Source organism: Rhinolophus sinicus, linkage group LG07 (genome assembly GCF_036562045.2).
Source record: "Rhinolophus sinicus isolate RSC01 linkage group LG07, ASM3656204v1, whole genome shotgun sequence".
Classification (NCBI taxonomy): Eukaryota; Metazoa; Chordata; class Mammalia; order Chiroptera; family Rhinolophidae; genus Rhinolophus; species Rhinolophus sinicus.
Genome location: NC_133757.1, coordinates 97854822 through 97875417, shown reverse-complemented (window position 1 = coordinate 97875417; position 20596 = coordinate 97854822). Strand labels below are relative to the sequence as shown.

The following is a 20596-nucleotide window of genomic DNA, read 5'->3' as shown; positions in this document are numbered from 1 at the left end:
AATAATACAAGGGTCAACCTGGGAGCAAGATTTCTCATACTGGAGCCTCAATACAGAGCATAATTCTCTAAATTGACACATTTTAGGAGCTATTCAACACCAACGTTGCGCCCTGAAAAACAAGAAAATGTAAAAAAATGTTGAGCAATAAATTTAAACTATTTTCTGACCTAGCCACATAAAGTCCTTTTTCTCTTTTAAGTAGCAAGTTGACTTCCACTTTCAGCTTCGCCGAAGGACTGGTACCTACTCTAAAAGTGAATCTGGGGCCCCGCCTCAGAGCTAATGGATCTGAATCTCTCCTTAACAAGATCTCCAGGCAATGAACAACAAATGATGAAACTTGAGCACTGCGTTAGATCAAGCCAGTCAGGCCATCCGTAATTTCCTGTTTTGTATGTAAAACAAGAAGTGAGGCAGGTGAAGAGCTAAAAATGCTTTAAGAAACCCCCTGTGAACACAGAGTTTGCAACAACAAATAAAGAAACGCTTAATTTTACCTTTTGTGAATTTCATATAATGAACACGGTTTTTGGAGATTTTGGATTTTTCTTCAAGGCTGAAAGATTTCTTTTCCTTGTTGTCTGAGGAGTCTTAAAAAACAAAACAAAAAGCATTACATTAAATTCTCTGTAATCCATTCTCATTTATTCTCTTATAGTGACATGGTGTTATTTAAATAAAATCTTTAGAAGCGTCGTCATTTATTATTGAACTCTAATCAAATTATAAGAAATAGTCTTCTTAAACTGTGTACTACAAATCAAGCAAGGCTATATTCTTCAGAAATTTATAAAATCTTCGAGGAAGAGAAATTAAAACTTGTGTTTACACAAAAATCTACATACAAATGTTCAGAAAAGCCTATTCGCAATATTAAAATACTGAAAATAACCCAAACTTTTCAATGGGTGAATGGATGAGCAAATTCTGCTACATCCTTATTCTGGAATATTATTCTGCAAGAAGGAGCAGTGAGCAATTGATACACAACATCCTGGGTGGATCTCAAGGGCATTCTGCTTAGTGAAAAAGGTCAAGCTAAATACTATATGATCCCATTTATATAACATTCTTGAAATGAAAACACTACAGAGATGGAGAACTAATTAATGCTTTCCAGGGCAACGGGATGAAAGTGGGGTGTTAGAGGTTAGAGGGGTGGAAGGTGGGTGTGAATACAAAGAGGCAGCACGAGGCAGCTCTTTTGTGGTGATGAAACAATCCTGTACCTTGATTGTGGCAGTAGCTGTATGAATCTACGTTTTGTACACACGTGATAAAACTGCATAGAACTACACACTGAAAGAATGAAGCCAAAAAAAATGGTGAAAACTGGATAAGGTTTGTTGGTCTAGTTAACAGTCAACACTAGTGTCAATTTCCTGTTTTTGCTATTACACTACAGCTATATTAGATGTCACCATTGGGTGAATGGTACTTCGGACTCTTTGTAGTAGTATTTTTGCAACTTCCTATGAGTTTGCAATTACTTCAAAATAAAAAGTTCTTTTACAAAGTGAATAAAAAAGGTAAGACAGGTTAAGCGTGAAGGAGCAGCACTGGCAACGAGCCACTGCCTCGAACACCAGATTTTATTGGAGGCTCACCTTTAAGGGTAAAAACAGCAACAAAAAGAAATCATCGAGGAATAAATTCATAGGGTTATTTCTTTGACAAAACAGGAAAATGTGAGCCAGAAAGGAGTCCCTTGGCTGAAATATCAGAGCAAGTAGATCTGGGATTAGAGTCAATTATAGGATAATAACGAGCTGCCTATATGTATTCCTTTATCTATTCATCAAGTTCAGGGAGCAGAGTACCACAGAAACAGAATGGCACAGGTAGAAGAGACTGAATGTTCCTATAGTTATGTCGAAAGGAAATATAAATGTAAGGTTAGAGAAAGGGGTAAAAAAGGAAAATTTTGCCTTAATATTGGAGCAAGACAAGCACATGTCCATCAAACAACATGTTAGTTAACTGTAATCCCTTCTAGGAATTGGTAATTTCACAAGCAAAGTGTGAATTATATAGCAAGGCTCTAATGACATAAAGACAGACGTTTCAAGCTTTTAGGCAATGCCTCACATGAGTTAATTATATTAATTTTGATGGTCCAAACACCAATCACCTAGCAGATTATCAGCTTAAAGAAGCTATTATCAACTGAAGGCTGATTAAATACTAGGTCCTGGATTAAGAGCTTTCTGCACATTTTTGTATTCCATTTTACAGCCATTCGATCAGATAGCTGGTCTGATTATTAAACTTACTTCACAGAAGGGCGCTGAAGCACAGAGGGGTTACATAAGGCACACCTAGGAGGTGGCTTTGATGGCACTGAAACCAGTGAGAGTGCATATTCTTAACCACTACACTGTGTCCCTGTTAGGGGAGCTGCTCTCCCACTTTAGAGCACGCGATCATCACCTGGGGAGCTTCTCCAGCTTCTGAGTACACAGACTTCCCAAAGCATACCCGAGCGGGGACAGTCCTTAGGGGGCCAGTTTCTGTCTCTTGTCCGTATGCACTCTTGCCTAAAACTGCTCTGATTCAGAGTAGACACGTCGATCTGATTCTCCTTCCCCGCTTCTCCCACGTGTCCTCCTTCTACTTTACAAAAGAAAGGAACCACTCTCTTCTTGCCAGGGATAAACAGGGACGTGCCAAAGTACTAGTGTTAGGGAAGCATCCTTTAATCAAAGCAGCAAGAGCAGCCTCCTTCCCATGCCAATCTGTCTCATGAAGAGATGCACTTCCAAAAAGATTTGGATAATAATTACTTATCAAAATGTATATGTTTCCTGGTTTTGTTCATTGTGATCCACTAATTATACTGAGAACTTAATCCAAAGGAAAAATATTTACACTTAAATATCATACGTATTTGTTTTGTGGCAGAGAAATAGGATAAGGTGGTGAATTTTAAAAAGTTTAAGCCAAAAAAAAATATTACCGTAAAATACTGTAGGGTATACACAATGGAAATATTATTTCAGAGGAAACAGAACTATGAAATATAATACTTCTGACGATTAAAAAAGGACTTGTCCATTTCTAAATAGATAACAATGGGTATCAAATTGCTCTGGTATTTATCATCCACTGGCTACATTTGACTTTATTTTTAAATGTCATTATTTCCCAATAGACCAGAAGCTATCGTACTTTGCAACTATTTAAAGCTATGGTTAAAAAACATTATAGATATCAATAGAAAAACGTGAGATAGGGTACTGTTTTCAAATTCCCTTAGAAGATATGTGAGCAGAAAACTGTGAAGATCCCTGTACTAAGCCCCACCTTTGCGCATGACAGGTTATCAGCATCCCAGCTTACTTCCCAAAATATTTAAAACCACGAAGACAAAGTATCTCATGGAAATAACAAACATTTCCTAAAACCGTAAGTCCACCAAAAAGCTAAGCTGAGTCTGGCAAAGAGTATAACTCATTGAGACAGGATAATTTCTAAAAATAAAATTTTAAAGACTATACTGATTTTTGTGTACCACAAGGAGATATGGGCTATTTCTAGAATCTTTGTAAGAATCTATGAAGAGGACAATATGGAATCTCTGCTTCATTAAAAGGAAAAGTATGCGAATTTGGTAAGCAATCTTAAGGAAGTAAAAATATTACTATAGCAAAAAAATGTTACTGGGTTATTGTGTCATTTGATCTTCAGTTTTAATTTCAGCTTTAATATGACCAAAAATTCACTCGGGTGAATATACTGTATTTACCAAAGATGACATGGCAGAAGAATAATCTGTTAGCTCTCCAGGTCCATTCCTTGGACAGGTTTTCCCTTAAAGGAATTTTCTAAAGGCTTTTCAGTACTGGGACTGGAGTTAGCAAGGTCTGGTTCAAACATGACTGAGCTCTGGATAGGAAGCAGAGCTGCTTACTGCATCTTCCCTAACACAGGGCCACTGGCACCCTCTAGTGGTCTTGAGGTGGAACTTACTCTATAGATTAGTAACTCCTACAGTCAATGATTAAGATACTTCCATGTCTTATGCAGAAAAGAGTCAGCTTGCACAAATGAACCTGTGGCCAGGGCTGCACAAATGAACATGGGCAAGGCAGTACTGCTTGGAACCTGCCATGTACTTACTACCTTTCTGACAAATAAGAGAGCTCCCTGAGGCACTGGAAACATTTCACTGACTGCACTTCAGTAAAATGTCAGGAAGGCCCAACTACAGCCCAGGCTGGAAACAACCCAAACGTCCGTCACCAGGTGAATGGATACACAACGTGTGGCATACTCATACAATGGAATACTACTCAAGAATGAAATGAATTACTGACAAATGCAACAACATAGACAAACTCAGAAGCACGCTGAGAAAAAGAAGCCAGACGGTACAGAAAATACACATCTAATCGACAGGGACAGATCAATGGTTGTCTGGGGCCAGAAAATGGAGTGGTGAGTTGCGGGTAGAGGAGTAAAGGGCTGACTGGAAGGTCATCCAAGAGAATTCTCTGGAGTGATGAAAACTTCTTTATCATGGTTATTATGGTTACAAAGGTGTACACACATTTGTCAAAATTCAAGGAACTATACCCTCAAAAATGGGTATATTGTATTGTATATAAATCACACCTCGATAAAGTTTACTTTAAAAAAAGATTCCAGGCAGAATCCTGCCTCCAGTAATGGTGACTGGCAAATTTCAACCACCTCTTTTGCCTAGAAAACCAAAATACTGGGGGTGGGAGTGGGGGATTATTGCTGAAAGATATTGCTATGGAGCAAACAAAGCAGTAAAGAATTGCAGACTCACAGTTAGGGATAAGGAAATCCAGAGGAGGTGAGTCTGACATTTGGGGCTTTTTACCCCGTTGATTGTCTGTCAACTCTAGAAGAGGCAACTGAGAGGTTGAGAAACTAAGCAGAACACACGAGACTCAAGGAATGTTAAATTTTTTAAAAAGAGAGAATAGAAGGACTAAAATCAGTTTGCATAGAAAATTTGAGGTTTGCAGCAAAGGAGAGCAGAAGCATCAGGAAGTAACAGTAAATGAGGTAAATGCGGGTCAAGAAAAAGGTTTTAAAATTAGTTTTGAAGCAGTTTTTTTGAGTAGGACATAATGCACACTACAAAATTCTAAAGTTACAAACAGACCATAGTAAAAGCTAAGTTTTCCCCGCATCCTGTTCCCCAGTCATTAACTCCCTTCCCTAGAGGCAATCATTGCCATCAATTTCTTAAGTATTTTTGTGGAGATAGTCTACGTATATAAAATACGTAGAATAGATACTCTAGAGATATTTTATCAGTCTCAGCACCAGGTAATTCCACTGTCGAGGGCTGTCCTGTGCCCTGTAGGATATCGAGCAGCATCCCTGAGCTCTACACTCTAGATGCCAGGGGCAGCCCCACACCCAGTTGTGACAACCAAAAATGTCTCCAGACGTTGCCAAAATCACCCCTAGTTGTGAACCTCTGGTGTATATACCCAAGCACACACACATTTCCTATTTTTTTCCTACAAATGCACACCAGTCACACTATTTTTCACCTTCTTTTTTTTTTTACTTTAAAATATTAGAGACCATCCATCAGTCGTACATAGATTTCAAATTTTATTTGTATCTTGCTGTCATTACATATAGATACGTATAATGATCATTATGTTAAGAATATTATTCTATTTTTTTATTTGGGGATTTCATTAATGACACCTAGGTATCTAACCAAAATCCAGCCACCTAAAAGTATCTCTCTTACTAGGTGGCAGTACATCCTAATTAGTAAAGGTAATCAGGGGAAATACTCTATTTTAGAGTTCTAGCTCTGCAAATAACAATAATGACAAACATTACAGCAGTACCTCATACTTCTTAAGTACTTACTGTGTGTTACGCAGTGTTCAAGGTACTTTAGCTGCATAAATATATTTAATTCTCACAACCTTCTGAGGATGGTGCTATTATTATCTCCATTTCACCACAAGAGGAAACCAAGGCACAGAGACTTTCAGTAATTCACTCAAGGTCACACACGTGGAAGAGTCAGAATCAGGATGCAGACCCAGGCAGTCTGGTTCTGGTGTTCTTCTCTGCACCACTACACTGTTACTCGTCAGTCAAAACGTACAAGCCTTACACGGTCACATCTATATTGCTATTGGTTTCAACTGTGATCTTGAATCTAAAGATGTTTCTGTTTAGTTAGGAAGGGCTAATATCCCTGCATTTTACTACTGCATGTAGCCTGCATTTCCTAATACCAGTCCACTCAACATTTTCACAAAACATTTCCCTTATGTTTTTCTTTAGCTAACATTGAAATGACGATCTTTTGTAATAGGATCACATATAGTGATAGTTCTAAGAGTTATCCCATGGATAAGGAAAACTGTCCAAGCAGAGATATCAATAAGAAGTCCAATCCAATTAGGGAAAATACAGAGCACCTTTCCCCTCATGCTTTTGGGCTCACTCCCATACGTGGTATTGCAACAAATCTTCCCAGACAGATCTGTGCTGTAATTTTACCAGCATATCCTGCTGGCATCCTCCCAAGCAGGGATTATGCATGTCTCATACATCCGTACATTCTCAAATCTAACTTTGTATTCAGCACACAGCTCTATAAATGTTTGCTGAACTCAAATCTAATTTTTAATTTCATTCCACAAAGTTCTTTCTCTTTCAATTTAACATCTTTTGACTGTTCACTACATGCCAAACACTGTGCAAAGGGACAAGAAATTCCTTATAAAAAATGTTTGCAGAATGCAACTCCACAACAAAAAAACCTGATTCAAAAATGGGCAAACAACTTGAAAAGACATTTCTCCAAAGAAGTCATACAAATGGCCAACAAGTATGAAAAGTGCTCAACATGACTAATCTCTAAGGAAATACAAATCAAAAGCATAAAAATGTATCACTTCAAACCCAGTAGGATGGCAACTATCAAAAAACACAAATAACAAGTCTTGGTGAAGATGTGGAAAAATTGGAACCCTAGTGCACTGTTGGTAGGAATGCAAAACAGTACAGCCACTATGGAAAACGATATGGCAGATCCTCAAAAACTTAAAAATAGAACCATCAAATGCTCCAGTAATCCTACTTCTAGGTATATACCAAAAAGAACTGACATCATGGACTTGAAGAGACATTTACACACCCACAATCATAGCATTATTCACAATAGCTAAGAGCTGCAACCCAAGTGTCCGTCGATGAATGAATGGATAAAAAAATATGGGATACACATAAATGGAACATTATTCAGCCTTAAAAGAAAGGAAATGATACAACGTTAGATGCTACAACATTGATGAACCTTGAGGACATTAAGTGAAATAATCCAGATACAAAAGGATAAATACTATATAATTCCACTTACACGAGGTACCTAGAGTAGTCAAATGCATAGAGACAGAAACTAGAATGGAGGTTGCCAGGGGTTGAGGGAAGGGAAGAAAAAGAAGTTATGTAGAGTTTCAGTTTGAGATGATGGAAAGAGTCCTGTGGATGGATGGAGGTGATGGCTGCACAACAATGTGAATACACTTAATGCCACTGAACTGTACACTTAAAAATGGTTAAGATAGTAAATGTTATATTATGTGTATTTTACCACAATTTTAAAAAAATGTTTGTAGAACAGCTAATAGTGTCGATTTCTTCAATGACTATCCAGCAGAATTAACTGAAGTTACATCCTTGCCTTCCAAATAGCCATGTGACAAAAAAAAGTCCCTTCAACTCTAAAATCATAACAAAGACCCACAAGTGTGAGTACACCATCCATGCCCTTACCCCAAACAGTACTACCTTTCTGTTAATTCAATATGGAAAGACCAATGTTCAACTGTTTCATTTCTAGTTCCTACAGCTTGGGAATACAATTTCTAGTACTGAGCCCCTTGCAACAAATTTTACTATAACCGGAGCAATCTGAATTTCTTATATACATTAAAAATAAAACAAATTTCACTAGGTAGAATCAACACACACAAAAAGGCTTTTCTATTAAGCCTTTGCTGGGTTATGGTCCCACTTGGTATTTCTTGCTTTGTATTTTTAAAACATGTTCTATTTGGAAAAAGTAGTCTGTCTTTAAAAATGGAAAACTATTTTAGGGTTTACTTCACACCCACACACATGCATATGCTGGGTTATACATCTTTGGCATGATTGATAATATATCTGAAATAAAAATTTTTCTATTTTCTTTATTTAATAAAACTGTTACCTTACCTACCAGAAAAACACACACACACATAAAAACAAAACAAAACATGTTCTAGTGACACTCATGGATCCCTGGAAAGATCACTTTACTTTCTGAGGTTGTAAAGTGCATGGATTTACCTTGTCATTCTCTAACTCTTAACAGGAAAAAAGTGTTTGGTTATGACTTAAGGTTCATATAATGAAAGCACCATTAAAATATAAACAGAAATGACTATTTGTAACAGCTTCAATCAATTAACTTTTAGATATATGACGCTTATAATAAAACGAGTTGGTAAAAATATTTTTAAGATTATGTCCTCCATAAATTTAATGGATAACAAAGCAAAGGTTTCCCTACCTGTTGTTTCCTGCCCATGGCAAGAGTTCAGTTCAGCCAGAAGCTGGTTAAAATCATCCTGATGAGCAATCCAGTTGTCCTGAAAAACACCAAAAGAATCGGTTAGAGGCAAGTCTGTAGTTTACCTATATTGGTTGAGATAAGATATATTTTGGAGTCAAGGAAGTCTGGTGGTTAATGTGAAATTTTAAATGTTCCATCAAAATATTTTATAAATTTGAATGTAGAAGATACAATCTAAATTTGAAATGTAATTTATTTATATTAGCATTAAAAATGGTCTTCCTGGAAGCTTAAGGCCTGATTTCAAATGTGCATAATTTATCAATAATCAATTACAGTCAAATAATCAACAGGCAACCTGCATGCTAAATATTGAAATAAAACAAAATATTATTTTTTTCTCACTAATGGAGAATTAAGCAAGTCAAAGGAAAAAGGCAGTGATGGACTTGGGGGCTGGCTCTCTTCTTCGTTCATTTATGCTTCGGACATCTTGCCCAATTCTATCTGCTGGCATCGAACCCAACTTTACAAAATCTCACTGGGGGAGGGAGGAAGTTCCCTGAGTCAATCAGCACCCATTTGTAAGGTGGTAAGCTGCTAAGTTCATTACACCAAATAGAATCTGGCTTTAAGAGAGAATGAACATCTCCAAAACAATCTAAACCAGTGGGAAGCAAGGTATCGATGTAGGAATTTGTCTCATACACACTTTTTTTTAAGACTGCTTAAGGTTAGTAGGTTTACTGGGCAATACTTTTCCTAAAAAATTAAGTACATCTGTATAATCTGTATATCTATCTCTCAACAACAAACTTCAAAACCAACCTTATGTAAACTCTTTCTTTAGTGGTTTAAAATTTTAGCTGTTGGTCCAGCAAATTTTAGCTGGTCTAGTCTACTACTCAGTGCTATTAAACTAATCAAAGTACAGTTAACCATTGAGCAACATGAGTTTGGAATGAACAGGTCCCCTCACATGTGTTGTTTCTTTTTTTTTTTTAATAAATACTGTAAATATATTTTCTCTTCCTTAAGATTTCCTAACAACATTTTCTTTTCTCTAGTTTACTTTGTTGTAAGGATATAGTGTATAACACATATAACATACAAACTATGTGTTAATCTATTTATGTTATTGGTAAGGCTTCTGGTGAACAGCAGGCCATTAGTAGTTAAGTTTCGGGGGAGTCAAAAGTTATACGTGGATTTTTGACTACATGGGGTCAGTGTTTCAATCCCCATGTTGTTCAAGGGTTAGCTGTAATTCAGTTTACCTAAAGTAATTTAAATTTTCTACCAGATTCTGTTAGCTATAGAAATGTAAGAACAAAGCTTTCAGCTTAGACACTTTCTAAAGCAAATAATACTGAAATGAAAAGCAGGATAGGCCATTAATTTTAATTACAGTGTCATATTTTCAAAGTGTCAGGGTTTAAGAGGAAGCTTGAAGAAACTCGACTGCCGTATACCGAAAGTCAGAAATAGAAAATCGGACAGGAAAAGAACACCACTTTCTTGTGAAAAGAAACTTTGTTTTTTCCGAAACTAAATATCACCAACTTTTAACAATATAAACTAATATTACACAGGTAAAGATGACAATTCCTCTGACCTGAAATGAGTATTTCTATAAAAAGAATACTTTTGGCAAAGTTTAGCGATAAAACTAGTTTGGATCTCTTCGTTATAAGTGAAGAATGCCAGGAGGACACTAAGGCAAGGTGAGGGCGCGACACTTGATGAGGAGTTATGGGCTCTTAGCCAAAACACAGAGGATACACACGTGAATGGGTAAAAACTGATCAATCAATTTGATTGAATTAAAATTTATAAATTTACCAAGAAAGTCAATTATGCAAGGAAACCCCCCAGCAGGCACACTGTTGCTCACTTCATTATTGATCGTAGCTCCGAGTCCCAGGTGGTTATTTTTAACTTGAACTTTTATATGATCTGTGGCTCCTTGCTCTTGAGCCCCTAAACCCTGTGGAGATAAAACATAGAGTTAGCTTTTTGATCAGGTATAAAGAGTGATTATCTCTCTCGTCCTGCATCAACCATTCAACTAATTATTAAACATCTAGGAGCAAGGCACTATCCATGCCCTCAAAGAGGACAATCTAATGAATTCTCACAGACATGTCTGTAACACCAAGGATGCACTTATAATAATGAACAGTTATTCTTCAACCTGAGACCTAATTGAAGGCCCATGTAAACACTACGGAGAATATGCCTTTTTCTGATGTTCTGCCACAAAACCACTAGAAGCCCACTGGAGGTATTACGAATCTTCTATGGTTCTCTCCATTAAATAATTTTATAAAACAACACTGAGAAAGGGGAGAGGGAGACTCCAAGTGCCCTGCATAAATTAACACTCATTTGTAAGGTGTCCCAGAGAGCTCAGTGTACTGGAGAACCTAACAGGAACGCAGGGTGGCTTCGGCAGAGTGAATGAAGAGGAAATGAGATGATACGAAGGGGCTAGACCTCACAGGACCTTGGAAATAAATGATGGTAGAAATTTGGATTTCTGGTTTTTTAAAACAATGAGAAACAACTAAACTTTTAAACAAGGGAATAACATGATCTAATTTCTGTATTTTAAAAGCTAGTTCTGGCTGTTGCATGGCAAATGGCCCAAAGGAGGAAAAGAAGGACGATGAGGAAGCAGCCGAGAGGCTGTTGAGGGCAAGCAATGGCAGGGCTTGGACAGGATGTGCTCCGATTAGAGAATAATGACTCGGGACACAGGAAGTGAGGGAAATGCGGGAACCCAGCAGGACTCCCATTTCTGGCTTGAGGAAGTAGGTAGACAGGGTACCACTTGCAAAAAATGGGGGAAACTTGAGAAGAAAAAGATGTAGGAGATCCGGAGTTATACAATAAAAATGATAAACTCTAGCTGCCTCCTCAAACGGAAATGCCAAGCAGGCTGACAAATGTACACATTTGGAGCTCAAAGGATATACACGAACTAGATACAGAAAAGTGACAGGATTAGATAACTCTCAGAATTCAGCTAATCCAAAGCACGGTATGGAATGAATGAGTTCATCTAAGCGGAGTACAGAAAAGGGCCTGGGGCTGAACCCCAGGAGCTCCAAAGCTCAAAAGCCTAGAAGAGGAAGAGCCAGCAACAAATTTAGGAGTGAAGGAGGGAGGGCAGTACTGTGGAAGCCACGACAGAAGTCCCTGAAGAAGGAAGTAGTCCATTCTGTCCAACACTGCTAAGGGAGTAAGCAATGTGAGAACAAAAAAAGGGTCCACTGGACTTGGTAACAGGAAGTATTTGACAAGAAGTATTTAAGTGTAGCGATGTCAGTAGAATTCTTCTTTGAGTTAGCAATAAGTGGAATATGAGGAAAAGGAGAAAATGTATCATAAAACATTCCTCTTAACAATATAAAACTCTGATGGTTAAGTATGATTCCAAGTGCAACAAATTAAAAGGCACTGGCTATGAAAGTGCTAATCACGCAATTTAAATGATAAAAAGAGCTGACATGTATGTTCAATTCTAACTTTACCATCACAAGGTCACCGTAATTTACTTAATTTCTCCAAAATCACTTATTGATCCAAAACATAAATTTCTCCCAGTCTCCTAAGAAAGATGCATTCTCCTAATTTGTAATTTCTTTGCATGGCTCCAATTTCTTTTGCTGTTATCCAAAATACCTTTCCTTTAGACCACCCCATCTTCTCCAGCATCCTCTGGCCAAACTTGGAATCATCATTACTCCATGCGGTGTTTCTGGGATCCACAGCCCACTTCTGCTTCCGCCGACCTGTAAATGACAGAGCATCTCATTGGCAACTTATCTTTCAAATATGAAAAATACCACACAAATACAAACATACCTAACACATACACATATACTTGCATAAAATATGACATACACTATGTTTCAATAGATACAGATAGTAGATTCAGCATCAGACTGGATCATTTACCCCAGTTTCCCCAATAACTATATATTCTCAACATACAAGTTGACCTCATAAGACAAACATGAAGATATTCCCTCCAAACGTGATGAATCAAAACACATAGCTATCCCATCAGTTGGGTCCTCCACATTCAGCTAAAGGCAGCAACTTATTAAAGGACACCAGCGTCATCATCACCATTGTAGTGGCAGCAGCAGCAGCTGTTATAGTTTTTGTTGCCATATATTATGCGCCAAATGCTACCCACACATTAGATTCAATTTTCAGAGTAACCCAATGACGGTAGATATTCTTATCTCCACTTTTCAGATGAGAAAATCTGAGGCTTAGGGACAGAAATGTGCCTAATGTCCCCAAGCAAAAACCAGAGCCTCTTACATAAAACAAGGTCCTACTGACATCAAAGCTATTTTCTTTGTCCACAATATCCAACAGTCATTATAATCCTGGAGAGAGTCAACTGTACTATCTATACACATGATCTACAGATATTAATGACACCATTCCTTCTCACTGAAATGCCCTAAAGTCATATGACTCCTTCTGTAAACTTCTAGAATAAATTACCTATTTATTTTTTGACATTTAATTAACAATTTTCTGTATTATATCTATTTATATCCATCTCTTGTTTCCTATTAGACCATAATCTCCTTACGGCTCACAATGTGTCTTATCCTTTCTTATGTTTCATTGCAAGAAATGAAAAACACTTTATCCATAGTAAGTACTCAGTAAGTATGTAAATTAATGTACAAATGAATGAGAAAGAAAGTAGGAAAGAAGGAAGGAAGGAAGGAAAGAAGGAAGGAAGGAAAGAAGGAAGGAAGGAAGGAAGGAAGGAAGGAAGGAAGGGAGAGAGGGAGGAAGAGGAGGCAAGAAGAGGGGAAAGGAAGAAAGGAACATAACTGAATTAAGGCACTGCTCTGATTCTCTTCAAAGTTAAGTACTTTTTTTTAATGCAGGTAAATAAGCATTAGGAACTCAAAGTTATCCTTATTGTTTTAAGGAAAATTATGGCTGAGATATAGAACCTCAAAAATCCACAGAAAAAGAACGCAAAAGTAAATTGTGGCCAAGTGAGAAATGTGGGAGTCAAGTGCCATCACCACTCACCTACTGCACCGATGGCAGCCAGTATGTCACTACCAGCATCAACCTCATGCCTTTTCAGTCTCGTAACATAATTTAAAAAAACATCACAACCTCCCGTCAAAGAGGCTCAAGTTACTGTATGTGAAATCAATAAAGAAACCTGTAACTATACACAACCTAGCAAAAGTAACCCTTTTACACGCATGCAGGCAGAAAAAGGCTACTTATAAAGCAAAGCAAGTTGGGCTCAAATGTAGTGTTTTCTAGGACAACAGTGACCCAAAAGTGCTAGTGGTGACTAAGTTATCACTTTCCTTCTCTTAGTAAATACTCAGCATAATGTTTCCTCTGCTAATGAACAAATCCCAGTGTCCTCTCTGCAAGGCCGCTTACCAGCGTGTGTCAGAGTGCACGTCTCTGAGCAGCGGTGCTTGCCAGGGCTCTGACTGGGGCTTGTATGAAACAAAATTTTTTGAGACTGACTGAGCTGACCCCCTGCCCTAAGAACTGCATATAGTAGTTTATGTCACATATGTATACGCAGCAGACAAGAGTGCTGACACAAGAGACTGGATGGGTAGGCAAGGTCAGTTTCTCTTCCCCAAGGAAATGGCAGGTATCCTCACCAATGGGGTAGGGCAGTGTTTCCCACATGAGGATGTGAAAGGCGAGGAGGGGCTCCCCATTAAATTAAAAAACAGTAACACTGGGCCAAAACAAAATTTCATAGTGTTCCGTACTACAAACTTTCCCAGACTTTTAATATGCAAATATGTAGAACCTTTTAGAGGAGAGGCAGAGCAGACATGTTTCCCTTATTTGGCCAGAACCCTACTTCCCTGAAACACGTTCTGGCTCTAGTGTTGTAGAAGTTTCCAGGTTTGGGAAATCCTAGCAAGGAAAAGATTGTCTCTGGTCTGTTCAGATTGGATCTACTTTTACATGGGCCATGTTATTCTTATTCCACAGTCTGTTTTGTGCCCAGATGTCAGCTTTGCTAACACCTATATGGAGAAAAAAGCTAACACAGCAGGCCTCACTCATAGCTTCCCTTCAAAAGGCTTCCTTGCAAGGCTGGCCCTTGGCTGGGAACTTGGGTTTCAGGATTTCTACCATTCTCAGAAATAACTGTTCCTACAAACAATATGGCTTATGCTGAATACCTGCTTTCCTTCCGGGAGTCTGGAATGTTAGTACATGCCAGGCAGAGGCTGCCTATGTGACCAGCCCCCAGTAAAAATCCCTGGGCACTAAGTCTCTAACAAGCTTCCCTGGTAGGCAACATTTCACATGTGCTGCCACAAATTGCACTAAGGGAATTAAGTGTGACACGTGTGCCTCTCCCGAGAGATGACTCTGGAGCTTGTGCCTGTTTCCCCTGCACTTCACCCCATGTGTCTTTTCCTGAAAAGGATGCTGATTTTGCTCTGCATCCTTTAGCCATAATAAATCTTAGCCATTATGATTACAACTATATGATGAGTCCTGTGTCCTGAGTCCTAGCAAACCACTGAACCTGGGGATGGTCTTGGGGATCCAAACACTATATAGAACAGCATCGTGAGGGACAGCACTGGGCCTCAGGGTACAGTGCCCAGAACTCACAGAAACACTATCTGGGGTGACGTGTTTAATGGTCCTCTGGTGGGGACTTCTCCTATTTGGAGAGCTAAATGTAAAAGGTCTGTCAGGATGCTTTTGGGGTAACTCGAATAAACAACCTTCATAGGACAGCTACAAAGGACTTCACCTTTCAATCACCCCATGCCTAATACCACATGGCTTATGCCAGGATTCAGCTTCCTCTGAAAGGTATGTTGAGCTTCAAGAACCAAGGACAAAAGTTTTGTGGGGTGTTTTTTTTTTCCCAAAGACACTTTCAGAAGTTCAAGAAGACAAAATATATCACCCATGCATGCTTATTAACACATTGTTCAAGACATATTCAAAACTAAGAAACTACAGTATATTATTTTAATGCAATGAGCATTAAAATCCACTAACTAGTGCTGTGATTTTTTTTATTATAAAATGTAATGATTCCAAGGATCAAAAATTGGTCTTGAAAAAAGTCTGCAAAAAGTAATACCTTGATATAAAAATCTGGATCTAAAACTCCAAATTATATAGACTGGGAAGTGAGAGTGATAAATGAAATTCTTGTTTCACAGAGCAGGAGGTTTGTGTAAGCTGGTTTTCTTATCTATAACATTTGATAATTAGAGAAACACAAGATAATGAGTGTTTTTGAGACACACAAAGAAAATTAGCATAAGATGTAAAAAACAGGGTGAAGATAAAAGAAAACAAAATATAGTCCACTTCCGGAAGTGAAGATGTTCACTAATGTTAAGTAGAAAAAAAGAAGTAGGATACAAAACTGTACCTACAGAATGATCCTGATTTAATCACTATCAGTGAAAATAATTGCTGGGTGGTGAGATTATGGGACTAGAATTTTTCTATGCTTCCATATTCTCATCTCTAAAATAAGAACACCAGCCCTAAATATCTAACCACAAGCTATGCCACAGAAATTAATTTAGCAAATTTTTAAAAAAGACAACGCATCACGTATTATCATGACAACGATTTGAAAATTTGTAGTCCTGGTGGGGAGAGCAGAACTGAAAATATTCCCTTGAAATCATGCAATTTGAATTACTGAGGTCTACACATAGGCTTTGCACCTATATACCACTTCCTACTTCAAACTATTTTTACATTGACCATCTCGTTGATTTTTTTAAGCCAACCTAGTGATGAAGATAACAAAAGAGGCTTTTAATACCGCCACAGAAACTGATCATGGAAAGGGATATAAAAAAATAGCAGAGCCAGGGCTAATGTTCCCCAGTGCATGCTGAATTAAGCACACATCAAAGAATATTAAAACCAGGAGAGATCTCAGCGATCTAGGCTCTAAGATCACCATCTAAAACGTATTCCTTTCTATGAGTCCCTATTTAAAACAGTAGAAAACTGCTGGCCCTAACAAAAACATAAAGACGTAGAGATAACCAGACCAATTTTATCTCAACTTCAATGACTTGGGGTGAATTATTTTCCTCTGAACCTCAATTTTTGCCCCTCTAAGATTGGAACGGAGCCCTGCCCATTTCGTTTTGTGCTCACATTCCTTCATGCTCTCAGATAAGAGGATGTTGACAGCATTTACTTCACAAAATCCCTGTGTAGCTGCTGTTCGTCTGTTAAGTAAGCTGTTGTCTGTTCCAAGTTCATTACACATTTCCAAAGTTATAGGCGTCCCTTCAACACCAAGGCACGACTGCCCTCTGGTGGCAGGCAACCTCACTACAGGTACCACTCAGAAGTTGAACAGCCGATCCAGAAAGGGAATTAAGGAATTTTATTTAGTTCACAAAGCGATGATAAATGACAAAGGCAAACTGAGGCAGACACTGTGTCATGGAAGCGTGCTAATTCCAACAAAGTCAAAACCGCCACAGTCTTACTTAGAATCACTTCTTAGCCCTGCACCCCTAAAAATGTTAATTTCCTGGGTTTGATGTTACTAATCCCTTTGCTTTTCGGGGTTCAAAACATCTTAAATACATCTTTTTCTGGGATCAGTACATCTTCGAGAATGGGCTTTCACTGCCTAAGGAGATTCTGCCGGCCTAACCTCCTCTTTGTAAACGGGAGGAAGCTGAGGCCCCGGGAAGTGAAAAGTCGGGTTCCCAGGACGCGGGCGTCCTGACTCTCATTCAAACCCAGCGCGCGCGTGCCCAGCTCTGAACGTGACACCTGCAGACTCTTTCACTAGCAGGACGGTAGCTAACTCTGGGGGAAGGCTGGGGTGGGAGATCTCCGCCGCACGCAGCAGGCTTCCCAGGGGCCAGCCCGCCGCATCCTCCACCCGACTGCGCGCCGGTGACCCGCACCCCAGCCACAGGGTCTGGCCCGCGCGTCACCCGGAACTTTCACCCGCGCGGCATGATCGGGTCCCCGCGCCCAACACTCACGCTCAGCCAGCATCGACATGTCGCAGAGCTTGAGATGCCGCGGACCTCCGGGTGTGAGCAACTGAAGCTACCCCGATGCCCGCTCGCGCTTCAATTGGAACCACCAGACTCTCACGCCAGGTGGATTGCAGCGGGGAGGGCGCGCGCTGATTACGTCATTGAGGCGCGACCGGCCTTTAGTACTACGCACGGCGCGTGGGCGGGGCGCGGACAGTCTGGGGGCGGGGCGGGGAGGCGAGCCAGCGTGGACACCAGGTGAGGAGAGGTCGGTGGTCATCCGATCTAAAGCACGTGGACAAAGGAGTGGAGACCTTCGTTTGAGCAAATTCCTGTACTGAATGACTGAATATACGTAAAGCCATTTTAAGAGTGTCTGCGGCGGAGCAAGCGCTCTCATCATGCATTACTAAATGCCGAGCATTGTTCCTTGTGGCAATTAGACATGAACTCTGCCCTCAAGTAGCTCACAGTCTGATAAAGAAAAGAAATGTAAACAACAGACCGTAGGGTCATCAGCGTTATTAAAACGGTGTGGAGCTGGAGTTTAAGAAACTTGCCTTGGATGGTGCCTCATCACTTCTTAATGTCCCACCTCTGCTCGCTGAGATGGGGGAGGGAGAAGGAAGAGGGAGAAAGACGATCCCGAGTTAAGCAGATAATTAAATCTGGGGGAAATGGTGTCTCTTTAAATAACACGATACTTTCAACAAGACAAAATTGTTTTTCTTCCCCTCCATTACAACGTGCACTCTGGAACTTTGCCTTTGTCACATTCATCTCTGTATCTATATCCGCACGGAGCAAAATAATTTTAATATAGATATTTGTGAATTTTAGCTAAAGTACTTCTGTCCCCAGGGGAGTTCTAATGCGATTCTGGCAATGAGAATGACAGACAATGAGGACACGTTTTTGGACAGGTGACTCTCCAGTGAACTTCAGATTACGGTATACACAGAAGCCTTTCCCCTCCTAAGTGGAACATAAAGAGAGCAGCCAGGTGCCAAGAAAAGCTATGTGACGGACTAGATTCCTGTTCTACATGAACTTGGCCTTTAACTAGGAGACTAGAAGAACAAGGTTAACTTCTCTGGTTTCATAAAAATCAGAAAAAGAAACACAAAAGAATAGTTGCTGCTGTTGGTGAATACCTGAGGAGGGTGAGGAGATGCAAAATCAGTGGGATTTTCACATCCAAGGCAGGGAGCAGGTAAGTTGTGACATGGGGAACAGGATTAAAGTAGGGAGTTAGACTTGCACAAAATTAGGAAGGCAGGATCATCTTAGTCTTAGGATCATTAGCTGATTTGTTTGATTAGACCAGAGAAAATGGAAGATGGTTATATAGAGTGGACAATAGTGAATTGATCAGGAAGTAAGCATTTTTTCAAGCACCACTAATGTTGGTATATGGTTTCAGGAAGATAATTTTGTCTCTAGGATGGTCACAAAGATCAAGGCAGACGTTCACAACACTTGCAGTGGTCCAGGTGATAGATGGTCAGAACTCAATTAAGACAGTGAATACGACAGTGAATGGCAAGGAATGGCTGTGCCTTGTGATGCAGTGAGCTGTCTTTCCTGGAAATGTTCAATAAGAGGTCACAAAGAAATGTTGTAGAAGGGACTCTGTATTTGGGTGCATGTACGATAGACTAACGGTTTCCAAGATTTGTCCCAACTCTAGAATTCTTCGTGTCTATGAAATATCTATGAGAATCAGCTACTGAAAAAAAAAAAGAAAGCTATTGTTAAGTTTGGGATTTTAAAAAAAAAGTTACAGAATCTTATGTATATTTTAGAATTGACAGCTGGGAGTGGACATTGCACTTTTTAAAAGAAGGTGATTCATTATAAGACATTCAGTCTTATTCTTCAGTCTCTTGGCAGACCCTCTTAGGGCAGTGCTTCTCAGCCTTTGATGTGATTGTAAGTCACCTGAGGATCTTGTTAAAATGCAGTTTCTGGTTCAGCATGTCTGGGATGGGGCCAGGGATTCTGCATTTTTAACAAGCTTCCAAGGACATGGATGCTAATGCTCCACAGACCTTACTTTGTGTAACAGGCAAACAACCAAAGGTACGCGTGAAACCAGGATTAAATTATACTCTTTTTTTATTCCTGTTCAAGAAAAGTGTTTTAGGAAGAACACCTTTAGGTGATGGTAACAAATTCTTTAAAATACTTCAAAGAACTGAACCTAGATGGTACTTGGATAAGTCATCTGAGCTAGTCCCCTGCCTTCAGGCAAGTAAAGGCCAATAGCAGGGACACATAATCGCTACTTCTTTTTGATAGCTCTGGTGAATCTCAATCTCTCTCTCTCTCTCTCTCTCTCTCTCTCTCTCTCTCTCTCTCTCTCTCTCTTGCACGCACACACTATTATAAAAGCTAGTTGCACATTATGTGCAATCACAAAAAGGAATCCTCATGCTCGCTTCGGCAGCACATACACTAAAATTGGAACGATACAGAGAAGATTAGCATGGCCCCTGCGCAAGGATGACATGCAAATTCATGAAGCGTTCCATATTTTTTAAACGTCTAAGTATTCCTTTGTTTTGTGCACCTGAAACTAATAAAAAAAGAATATTCTCACCAAAGTCTAAAAAAAAAGGAATCATCACATATTGCATTATATATTTATATTAATTTCAGATACATCACTCAAATTTTATCTATAAAAAAATGGAGCTGAATCTTTCCAGTTAAACTTAGCTCATTCCTAAGAGGCACCAGTCTGATACAATGCAAAAAAAAAAAAAAAAAAAAAAAAGGCTGTCAGAAAATATAACAAAGCCTAAATTACGAACTTGGAGTGTGAACTTGGGCAATTCATTTCATCTATTTTGAGAACAGTGTTCCAATCTATGAAAAAAGGATGATCTCTGAGATTATCTCCAGGTCTGAAAGAATTTCAGGGAATTACTTTAATCAGAAAAGCACGTCAGTAATACGAGCCATAAAGGCAATATACCTA

General features: G+C 39.1%; 1 protein-coding gene and 1 non-coding gene across 2 annotated transcripts in view; one reads left to right on the top strand and one right to left on the bottom strand.

The window, feature by feature from the left end:
- The window catches only part of PINX1 (PIN2 (TERF1) interacting telomerase inhibitor 1), a 76359-nt gene extending 58583 nt beyond the window's left edge, over window positions 1-17776 (bottom strand). The window contains exons 1-5 of the mRNA XM_019733109.2: window positions 17617-17776; window positions 12263-12372; window positions 10470-10562; window positions 8573-8651; window positions 501-593 (exon numbers count right to left, since the gene is read on the bottom strand). Coding sequence (XP_019588668.1) covers window positions 501-593; window positions 8573-8651; window positions 10470-10562; window positions 12263-12372; window positions 17617-17635 — 394 coding nt within the window. The 5' untranslated portion in view covers window positions 17636-17776. The remainder of the gene's footprint in view (window positions 1-500; window positions 594-8572; window positions 8652-10469; window positions 10563-12262; window positions 12373-17616) is intronic.
- Window positions 17777-20046: 2270 nt separating this feature from the next.
- On the top strand, window positions 20047-20153 carry LOC141573010 (U6 spliceosomal RNA). The gene has a single exon (XR_012498594.1). It is a non-coding gene; the product is annotated as a U6 spliceosomal RNA (small nuclear RNA).
- The last annotated feature ends 443 nt before the right edge of the window (window positions 20154-20596 follow it).